The 12101-nt window shown below is 40.8% G+C and overlaps 1 protein-coding gene across 1 annotated transcript in view; it reads left to right on the top strand.

Moving 5' to 3' along the window:
- The window catches only part of LOC310810778 (cadherin-7-like), a gene marked incomplete at its 5' end in the record, with an annotated part of 79525 nt that overhangs the window by 64387 nt on the left and 3037 nt on the right, over positions 1-12101 (top strand). The window contains 2 exons of the mRNA XM_083678629.1: positions 8486-8603; positions 10441-10689. Of these exons, the coding sequence (XP_083534755.1) occupies positions 8486-8603; positions 10441-10689 (367 nt within the window). The remainder of the gene's footprint in view (positions 1-8485; positions 8604-10440; positions 10690-12101) is intronic.

The following is a 12101-nucleotide window of genomic DNA, read 5'->3' as shown; positions in this document are numbered from 1 at the left end:
GACCGTTACCTAGCTGAGAGCTGATGTCTACAGCCCAGCCAAGTAGAAGAGATGTTTATTTAATTTTGCTTTAATTTCAAAAGATAGAACAGTACATCATTTTCCCACCACAAGATGAAGGTTGGTAAGGGCATCGGTTGATGTCAAGTGTGTATGTGTGTGCTTCATGCTTGCCACTGCTTTTCATCTTCAAGCATCCACCTTTTCTATTTTCTTTGTTGGGTTATTATTCTCTCACCCCACCATTTAACAGTCTCTTCCCACAAATGAAGCCTTAGAAATACACATCCGCAGAGAGCAGTGATTATTCTGTTGGTTGAAGTGTCATAGTAGAACATTCCAATCCAGTCTATGCCCTTTACCAAGCCCTCTCCATTAGACTTTTTTCTTTTTTCTTTTTAATAGAGCTCTCAGCTGCCCTTTAACCCATCCAATACATCATATACATTTGTCCTTGTCAAGTCATGATATGTGGTGAAATTGGTTTGCTTTCACATGCCATCATCTCCCTTACCTGGGATGCATTCAAGGCGCAATGTTCTAGTGTTGTACATAGACGTTACATGAAACAGAAGCTTCTCTATTCACACAATTCCCAAATTAACATGGCAGAGGAGCATGTCTGTACAGAGATGTACGAATGTTGCATCCCATTGAACGTGACCCTGTTTCATTAGCATACAATATGATTAGCATAGTGGTGTAGCTGATGATTGGTCCATAGGAGCTAATACAGAAATAACAATCAGGCTCATGTAATGGTTGACCTGTTGAGACAACTGTTTTACCCTTACCAGTATATTTACTGCAAATATTGAAGTTCACAGAAGCTTCAGCTTGTTTTTAGTGGATATTGCCAGTGGCATTATGGAAATTTGCACCTAAAAACACATTTACAAAAAAGAAAAAAAATGACATTTGAGTGCAAGAACACCATTTGAATACTAACTAGCCATCATCTGTCCGTTTCCAACCTGAATGGGTGGACAAGTGAGCCGGTCAGCTGAACAACCCACAATCTCCCCACATCCTAATTAAAACCTTTTGCCTACCTAGCCCACATCTCAGCAAGCTTAGTTAAAAAAAAAACATATCCAGAGCCTCCCACTGACTGTCTCGTCTATTGGCTTATGCACTGCCGCGACAGATGAAATAATAACATTTGCTGGCGGTGAGGCCATGGCCGGGGCTGGGGACCGCCGCTGTGGCGGCTCTGTAGCACAGATTAACAGGGAGCACGGGAGGTTGGAACAACCTGCCATCTTTCAGGCCTAATTAAGGCCGTCTCGTGGCACTGGCTCTCTCCAGAGACACCACTTGTTACGGATCATCGGTGCGTCTGTCTCATGCCATAATATTAATTGATATTACGACAGAGTGGAGAGAGGGGTGGGGGGTGGGTTGTATGGGCAAGGGGGTCACACACTACAATCATTTCCATCAGTGTAGCCATTACATACATGAGTGGGCTTTCCTAGCATTCTACTGCCCCCAATCTGCCACCCCTACCCCTCCCTACCTACCTACCCTCACCCACAGCACCCAATGAACCCAGCCCTTCACCAAGCTTCCTCATACTGTAGCAGTATGAGTGTGTGTGCTAGTGCTAGTGCTAGTGCTCATTTTAGTTTCATATTGGATTTTCGCTGTTCATTTTACAAGGAAAACCTTCAGATATACACAGCAACGCCTTTTGTGCTTTCAATGATTATTCAATACAATCTAGTGGATACAAAAATAGAGCATGTTAGTTGGCAAATATGTACTAATCATAAAATAATTATGTGTTCTTGTTCTTCGCCGCATCTTTTCTAATTAGCACTTCATCATAGGTGTTTCATCAAGGTGAGAGATGAAAACAAATATCATGGGACAAGCTACTGGAGAGAGAGAGAGTAAAAGGAGAGAGAAGATTCTATAAAAAGCCTGCAGCTGGATACAAAATCCATGTTCATGCTCAGTATTATCTCACTTTAACCACAGGTGCTTAGTGTTCTCAGAAAAGATACAGTACACCAAGGCTTCTAAATAATGAAAAACTAGAGGTTATGGTTATGGAGATGAGGGAGACCACTAACTATAGGACTGCACTCTTGCACGTTCCTATTTGCTGAAACACTTTTTCAAATCAATAGAATGGCTAACTGCACCAAGTGAGGGGGAGCTAGCTAAACTACCTTGTGTGAAAGGGACCTAGCAACTCTGATGAGAGGGCTAGCTAGCTAGGCTACAGTAGGCTAAGAACCTTGTGGGTAATAGTGAGGGTCGAGCAAGACTAATTTACATGGTAATGTAAATGTGGTTAGCTGTAGTGGTGATAACCAACTAGAGCAGGGGTGGGCAAATGTTTGGCTCAAGGGCCATATAGACTTTTCTAAATGAGGCCTACGGCCCACATATTGTTACAATGACGTGAAAGCCATTTATTCATGAACATGTAGCATAGGCCTGCGCATGAAAGTGGATTGGTGAGCTTTTTCTAGCACTTATTTTCCGCTCTGCTAACGCTCATCTAAAAAGTTCAGAGCAGCGATTTCAAAACAAATCTGTCAGTCTGTTTTTTTCCTTCGACTGAATATTAAATATTAGTCACATGTTCACAATAGGTGGTCACAAAAGATGGTGGCTCTCATTAAAAAGGTAAAATTACATTCTAAAACATTAAATTGAGCGGTCCCTGTGAGTGGTGAACGGAGTAGGGAAGGTGACAGAGCAGGAGAGCGGAGTGTAAGCAAATTATTTTGAGGAAGTAGTGTTTTTTTTCCAACTGCTCAACACCACTCACATGCTCTGGTCAAGATCGAAAGATGACATTTGTTGAACAGTAGCCTACATATTGATTGCAATCAAAGCCATGAGCCAGTCAGAATGAGGGCCCCAGTGGGGGGGTGGTTGTTCATGTTGATTTGCGTGTATTGGTGTGTCAGTGATGTGGGTGTTGTTTTGCTGAGGCAGCAGTGAAGCTGAGAGTAAGGGGGTGTGAAAACCCCTTCACCTCATATCACCAAGCTGTCTTGTCACCGTGGTAACACTCAGTACCAACCATATCGGAAGCGGGAATATTCACACTCTTAACTCAACGTTGTGTGAGTCACAAAACACATCCTCATCTGTAAATGGGGGAGGGGGGTGATAATGATGAGTGGAGACTAAAGTGAATGAAAGACTTGGGCCAGCCAGCCAATCAAATGAATGAGGCTGATTGTCCGTGCTGCTGTGGCGAACACTGGGAAAATGTAATTTCTACTGAGATTAAACTTTTGACAGTGCTCTTTGTTCTGGCTCTACAGAGACGCCATGATAATGAAATCACGGCCAGGAGTTAGATGTCAAGTTGCACTATGGCTTTCATATACAAAGAGGCAGCAATGATTGTTGGTTTCGCACAAAGAAATTAAGATCCAGATCTCCTACTTTAGGACGAAACCAGACACCTTCGAAAGTAATTTGTTAGGCTGTGTGTTGTCTTATCTTCTGGTGTTGGCTCAGACTAGTAAGGGGCCTATCCCTCTTTGTAGGGGGACATTTATCTGTCATTTATCTGTAAGTAGGTTGTGTGACGATATGACCTGTGTGTGTGTGTGTGTGTGTGTGTGTGTGTGTGTGTCCATGTGTGCGTGCGTTGTGTACACAATTGTGAGTGAGCAAACACTCCCGCTTGCCTGCGTGTTTATTCACTGCTGTTGTAAAAGGCACAAATGAAGACATGGTCGCCCTTTTATATCTATTTGATCTGACACCCAGCCGTGTGTAAACTCAAAATCCCTTTAATTCTGTGATTTATCTGTCTCTTCACTCTTGCCTCTGACAGGCACTGTTCTGCTGTGGTGCTGTTAATGTCTCTGTGTGAATTTATGTCGACATTCGTGTCTTTTCCCTTCCGTCTCCTACTCAAACCATTACAAAATTCGCCGCTGAAGAGCCTCTGGAATGGTTTGCATCAGAGCCGCACTAATGACAGGCATTACACATTACAAAGTGGTTGATATAACGTTGATTTACGGTTGCGTTCCCAGCAGCTAGGAGCTGATGCCTTCCTGCCAATAAGCTTAGAAACCCTATTGCAATATTCAAAGAGCATCAAAGGGTTCCTATATGCTTCATCGTTAGTGATAGAGCCAGACAGACAGCTCTATCTGATGGGAAATTTACATTAGCTACAGTAGCTTATACAGCCATGTGAATATGTGAATATTCATTGTGACTGCTCAATGGAAAAATGCCATTATATCATGTACTTTACCACAGCAGAGCATGTGCAAGAGATCATGATGTTCAGGCTAAAAAAGTGTACTATTGTTGCTATTTCTCACAGTGATATGATTCAAAAACAAACTATTTGTGTGATCATGGGGCTGTGAAATTTCCGCAGATGCATCACTTTTGCATGAGTTTCCAAAAACCTTTTGAATCAAAACATCTTGCTCAAACCAGAGACACAGGCTGTACTGCTATTTTGTTTTGTTTTCATCTCACAAGCATAGAATATGATATTCTTGAAATCTCTCTCGGTCTGCCAATTTTAATTGGCAGCCGGTCTTTTCCCACCTACTCTCACTCCTAATACCTGACAGCTTGTAACCACAGGCATTTAATCACTGATGACAACTGATAATCCATGTCTGCACCCATGATGGATTGTTGGGGTGTTCTACTTTGTTTTTGTCTCAGGTTACGTTAAATGCATCCTTAGATAATTTAGTGTGAAGTGCCTTTAACCCTCATGTTATGTTGCGGATCAAATCGACCCAGTTTGACATCACTGAAATGCTATTTAACTTAATGTTTCAGCATGAGTCTTCATCTAATCCTCTAAGTAGGGGTAGTGAACTTTATACAAAAATCACACACTTACTTAGATGATGTTCTGGGTCAATTTGACCCGGCAGCTAAAGTGAATAGGATTTGTTGTGTTCTTGCATAAAATAAATGTTGTTCCCTCTCTCACTCCTCATCCCCCTTCATCACTCTCTCTGTCATATCTGCACACACACTCACACAGTGGGAATTGTTTGTCCCAAGAGCACATTTGAAATATTAACACTTTGTACATTATAGAAACATTTAATTTTAATTTTATTTTTTATAATCCTAGGTGTGGCTTGATGGTCATTAAGGAAAATATAATTTTTTGGAGGTACAGTAATTACTATTTTAAGGTGACTTACCTAAAAAGCACTGGGTCAATTTGACCCATAACATAAAGCATGTCTAGCCTTATTAAACATAAGAGGAGGGTTAAGAACCTCTTCAATTCGGTCCCATGGTTTTGTGGTGTCGTAAGGTTGTGGGAGGTTTTATGTATTCTTTAAACTGGGTTGGAATTCCGATGACTCGATCTGAATCAGTGAGGAGGACACATCACTGCTAAACAATGTAAATTGGTGGACATAACACCTTCTAATGTTGGCCATAACAGCAATCAGTGATCAGTTTCATTATATACAGTGGGGGAAATAATTACTTGATCCCCTGCTGATTTTGTTAGTTTGCCCGATTACAAAGAAATGAGCGGTCTATAATTTTTATGGTACTTTTAGTTGAATAGAGACAACTAAATAGAGACAGAATATCAACAAAGAAGTCCAGAAAAAACACATTATATAAAGTTATAAATTAATTTGCATTTGATCGAAGGAAATAAATATGTGATCCCCTACAAACCAGCAAGAATTCTGGCTCATACAGACCGGTTATATGCCCATGAGGCACACAGATTAGTCCTGTGACTTTAGGAAAAGTACTCCTAATCTCTGCTTGTTATGGGTATAAAAGACACCTGTCAATAGAATCAATCTCTTCCATTCCAACCTCTCCACCACCATGGGCAAGACCAAAGAACATTCAAAGGACATCAGGGTAAGAGTTGTAGACCTGCACAAGGCTGGAATGGGCTACAAGACCATCAGCAAGAAGCTTGGTGAGAAGGAGACAACTGTTGGTGCAATTATCAGAAAATGGAAGAAATACAAAATAACCATCAATCGCCCTCGGCCTGGAGCTCCATGCAAGATCTTGCCTCGTGGGGTAAGGATGATCATGAGAAGGGTGAGGGATCAGCCCAGAACTACATGGGAGGAGCTTGGTAATGATCTCAAGGCAGCTGGGTAGAAAGAAAACCATTGGTAACACACTACACCGTAACGGATTGAAATCCTGCAGTGCCCGCAAGGTCCCCCTGCTCAAGAAGGCACATGTACAGGCCCATCTGAAGTTTGCCAATGAACACCTAAATGATTCAGAGAAGGCTTGGGAGAAGGTGATGTGGTCAGATGAGACCAAAATTGAACTCTTTGGCATAAATTCGACTCTTCGTGTTTGGAGGGAGAGAAATGCTGAATGCTACAATCCCAAGAACACCATCCCCACCGTCAAACACGGAGGTGGAAACATGATGCTTTGGGGTTGTTTCTCTGCTAAGGGTACAGGACGACTTCACTGCATTGAGGGGCCAATGGACGGGGCCATGTACCATAAGATCTTGGACGAGAACCTCCTTCCCTCAGCCAGAGCACTGAGGATGGGTCGTGGATGGGTCTTCCAGCATGACAATGACCCAAAACATACAGCCAAGGCAACAAAGGAGTGGCTCAAGAAGGAGCACACTAAGGTCATGGAGTGGCCTAGCTAGTCTCCAGACCTTAATCCTATCAAAAATGTGTGGAGGGAGCTGAAGCTTCGAGTTGCCAAGCAAAAGCCTTGAAACCTTCAGGATTTGGAGAGGATCTGTAAAGAGGAGTGGACCAAAATCCCTCCTGAGATGTGTGCAAACCTGGTGACCAACTATAAGAAACGTCTGACTGTTGTGCTTGCCAGCAAGGGGTTCTCCACCAAGTACTAAGTCATGTTTTGCTTGGGGATCAAATACTTATTTCCTTCGATCAAATGCAAATGAATTTATAACTTTATTTAATGTGTTTTTTCTGGACTTCTTTGTTGATATTCTGTCTCTATTTGTTAAAATAAAAGTACCATAAAAATTATAGACCACTCATTTCTTTGTAATCGGGCAAACTAACAAAATCAGCAGGGGATCAAATAATTATTTCCCCCACTGTACGTATGACAACAGTGTCATGGAGAGGTGTGTACTTGAAATGAAGTCCAGTTTCTGTAGTTAGGCACATAATAGTGATCTCACAATGCCTTATTCAATAGGTGTTAGCTAAATGTTTGTTTGTTTTAGTCAAATATGAGATGATATGTAGACCTTAAACGTTACTGTTGATTTGTCAGTTAATTATGAGTGGATACTGGTGGTGGATGTGAACAGTTGGTTTAGTGGTAATGTCATGTTGATGTATGTACATGGATAGTGTTTGCTGTATTTACGTATCATAGTAGAGCAGAGTAAACTCTTGTTCTCTTTTTTTCACTCAATTCAGAAGAGGGTGTTGTTGTTCACAAGGCAAAGAGTGTGGAAAACATACAAATAAACTCCATTTAAAAGTCCCAAATGTAAGATCCAACTAAACAGTTGTTTTGTTTTGCCTCTAGCAAGCTTTGAGCATCATCATGATAGAATCATTTGCTGCTTTAATAATGTAGTCGATATGGCTGGGTATGCCTTGAATTGGAACAGTGAAAGGTTTTTGTCTTCCATATCCAACAAAATCCTCTTCAGGAAAATATCTGGGTTCAGATTGATTACATTCATGTATGCTATCAAATTACTGTGTATGGATTTAGGTTTAAAGCACAGATTTGTATTTGTATCTGTGAGTGAAATGTGCTTTATAACATAAAGTTTGATTTTATTTAATTTCAGTACAATTTTGAATAACCTGTGTTCATGCTAAATGTGTCCCAACATTGTAACCGGGACTGAAAACAGGCACTATATTTGCTTTACAGAGAAAATTGATTAAAATAAAGGAAATCTCATCCCTAAAAGACTACCGTAGTCTTGCCAAATAAGCACTTAGAAGCAAGTGATAAGTGATGTAAAACCAGAGCCAACGTTATAAAATAAATCTTTTCCATAAATCAAAATCTAGTTGATTTGTTCCATTTTACTCACACTATTGCCTTTGCCCAGTGTTAAAGGTAAACTCTGGGATATGATGTCACGCCCGTGAAAACAGCGCAACTTTCATCAAAGCCATTGTAGTGAACACGAGCGAACGAGAGTGTCCACTTGTTTCACTGCCCTCCAACATAAGATGGCCGATCACATTCAACTGACAACCCGTTCTATTCTCTAGTGTTGCATCTTTTTTTTTTTTTTTTTTTTAAGTCTGCTCGTTTTGCTATGTTCATTTGTAAATTAATCCAGACCAGTATGAAAGCAACGCGATCCACCATGTTAAATCGACATAGTTAGGGTTCATACTGTACATATACCAATACAAAGACAATGTCACTCTGGATTTATGAACATCAATTAATCAATCAACCAATCAGCTTTAACATACAACTCTTATAGAACACAGGGTCATTCTAAGAGCCAATCAGAATGATCCAGACAGTTTCTTTGTGTCCCCAGGTTATCCAGACCATCAGTGCAGTGGACAAGGACGCCCCTCCTAGCGGCCATCGCTTCTACTTTGCCCTGGCTGCCTCTGTCGCAGGCAACCTAAACTTCACACTCCGGGACAACAAAGGTAAGTGTTACCTCGTCAAGTACCACCATTCACTCACAGCCATGAACTACTGTATTGGACTGCTCACAATACAGGAGTCTGGCTGTAAGGTGCTTCATGCACCATGGTCCGTATAATACCGTGTGCACTATTGTACGTAATAATACTGTGTGCTGTGCACTATTTTAAGCCTTGCAATATCTGAAACCTTGGATGTGGCATAATAGCGTCTGAAACTTGAGATGAATACTTTCACCGAGAGAGAATGGCTATTCTTTGTTTTTACATTTGAAAACAAATTATGAATGTTAATTGCTGGTTAAGGAGTGTTTGGGGCAAAGCCATGGTTTTAAATGTAATTGCCAAATGTAAAAGTATAATTTAATGGGTAAGAGTAGTATGCCCATTTGCACAAATTATTTCACTTTTACACTTACTTTTGTCTGGTCTGGGTAGTCCTCCTACTGTGCCTCATTTTAAAACAGTTTTATTTATACTGTAGAGTTAAAGTTGGAAATGTTTATTTTAAATGTCACTCCACAATAATACATCAATTGACAGTACAAAAAAACAGATTTAGACCACTCAGAAAGAGTTTTGACACTGTAGTACTATAAATACATCATCTATACATAATTTGTATCTGATGTAATACATTACCTGTACAAAAAACAAAACAAAATACAATAAATAAAAGGATATATTTAGGCACTTATAAAAAAAATACGTCTGCATTGGAGTAAGATGGCAGGCTTTGACAGGCATTTAACAGAATTGTTCGCACACTTTATTATTTTTATCAAGACCATTAAAATTATCCTTTTGATTGGACAGTTGAAGAAAGAGATCTTCCCTGTCACTGCATAACCCACAATTAAGTAGAGCATGAGTTGTACAGTATGTCACTGCTGGAAATTTAAATTTGGACATTAAACCAACAATGTAATTTAACAGGTGGCCGAAAGCAGGATAATTCTTTGAATTAGTCTTAAAATGTGTTAATGACTCCATCTGTTATACTGCTTTCTTGTATACAAATAGCTAGTTATGAACATAATTGCACTTTCAACAACAAAACACAGCAGAAAGTGTTCTCTGCAAAACACTTAGGGCTCTGTTTTCAGCAGGGTGCAAAGCAAAAATATTATAAAACAAAACAAGATGCCAGTTTCAGGCAGTGCAAGCGAGGACATTTAAGATCCACTAAAACCATCTCCTATCGCAAACGCTACTGTTTATGACAGCAATTTTGACAGCAATAGCGCATTCAAGTAAGATTACAATTATACTGTTCATTTGAAAAGTAGGCCTACAGTCTAAGAGGATGTTACAGTTCTAGAGTTCTTAGTTTATTAATGGTCTAGGCAACAAATTCATATCTTATGTGAAAGCTTCACAAATTCTAAACATTATCAAGTCAATCTTGTAGAATTTTATGTTCATTATTGCAAATGCAAGCCTATTGAGATATATGGCGTTAGTCAGCTACGTGTATCATGCCATTGTCATTGTCATCGCAATTATGTGATACCGTATTTCATAAACTATCCGACAATTTAATAGCCTATAGGTCTGGAAGACCATTTGTGTCCTCCCGTCGTTAATTTGAGTTAAGGAAAAAACACAAGCTACCGAACACCATAAATGCCTAAATACAAAGTTGAGCTCTTCATATATTTGGCCATGGAGCACGTTTGCATTGGTCAGTGAGTGGTCAATTTTGTTGTTTGTCAGTATTTTGTAGTTTGTCTGTATTTAGTAGTTTGTCAGTATTTTCTGGTTTGTCTAGTTGTGTCTGTTGTGTTAGTCTCCATATTCTGGACTGACCTGATTCGTGACCTTGACACCTCCCTTTCAGACAACACGGCATCCATTGTGACAAAGCGAGGCAGCTTCCGAAGGCAGGAGCAACCCCTTTACCGACTGCCTGTGTTGATCGTGGACAGCGGAAGCCCCGCCCTCAGCAGCACCAACACCCTATCGGTGCGCGTGTGTGACTGTGACTCAGACGGTGTGGCCCAATCCTGTGGAGCCGTGGCATACACGGCGACTGGCCTCAGCACCGGGGCTCTGCTCGCCATCCTGGGCTGCATCCTCACACTGCTGGGTAAGCTGAGTTCCACCATGATAGCAACACTGACCCCATACATACAAGCCTGTGTCTGATCAAATCTCAGTCATACTTCTCTTCTGTCTCTCACTTGTACATGAACTGTACCTACTTAATCTGTTCAATGAAAAATATGAAAGAGTGGAGAATCAGACGATGTAAAAACAAACAAGGAGTTTACCATAAAGCTTTGGGTTCCAGTTGAAAGTGTACTGTAAAACTTCTACAGTTCGTAATACTTAATTTGATATGGTCTGATGGACTTTGTGTGCAGTCTTAGGGACAAGTGACTTTCAAGGTCTTCCTCCTTTGAATGGTTTCAATAATAAGGAGATTTATGATTGAAGAACCGTGATAACCCTACTGGTATTTGGTAAGCTTTTACTAATGTACTTGTAAATGAGATTTAATTAACGTATCCCAATGAAAATGCAGCATTGAACCGTCACAAATAGTCTGTATTATTGCCTATTAAACCCAGACAGAGACACAGCCTCTACTCTACAGCAATGGCAGAAGAATAGTTTCATGCTTTGGTGAACGTTATTGAAGTTGAGATGGAGTCTAAATAGGATATACAATAACCAAAATGGGGTTTTTGATTGGGCCAGACTCACTTTCATTTCAGTTTTCAAAAAGTTTGCCTCATTTTTATTGCAATAGAGAATACTTTTTGGTAATAAATGAAAACTTCAAAAGAGCAACAGGGAAAAAAGAGGTCCTGTTGCTCTGAACCTGGCATTGCTAATGAAAAGCTTGCTCTGTTCTCCCCTGCATGGCCTCAGGCTACAGTCTTAGAAGTAATGGCCGCCAGTTGAATACACCTCCAACCCTGTGTGTGTGTGTGTGTGTGTGTGTGTGTGTGTGTGTGTGTGTGTGTGTGTGTGTGTGTGTGTGTGTGTGTGTGTGTGTTGCTCAACTATATCTCCCTCTTCAGTACCTCTCCATTCTCTCCCTACTACTTCCTCTCCTCTGATCTCTCCTTTCTCCACTCCTCTCCCTGTGTGTCCCTCCCTCTCTTCATGCCCCTCCTCCCCCTGCACATTAACACTCCTGCTATCTAGATCTTGCCTCCATCAAGGCCTGTTTCAATCTGCGGGAAGCAATTGTGGCTCTGATTGCATGAGATTGCATTGTTTTGGCTGATAGAAGAGCCCAGAATAAGACCAGAGGGGCCTACATGCTGTCTTCCTCAGGTGCTGTCAGGCTCAGGTATCCTCAAGACTAAGTCCTGTTCTCTCATCAGAGAGAGAGAGAGAGAGAGAGAGAGAGGCTACTAGCCCTCCACTATCACACATCCTAGTCATCTTTCATCACTGAATATAATGGAGGAATTGATTTCCTCTGGAATTTGAGCTCTTGAGACATACCTGTCTGTAATCATTCTTGTTAGTCATCAGTTGTGCTGT

This window comes from Argentina silus (genome assembly GCF_951799395.1).
Source record: "Argentina silus genome assembly, chromosome: 1".
NCBI classification, from domain to species: Eukaryota; Metazoa; Chordata; class Actinopteri; order Argentiniformes; family Argentinidae; genus Argentina; species Argentina silus.
This window is presented reverse-complemented; position numbering and strand designations above follow the sequence as displayed.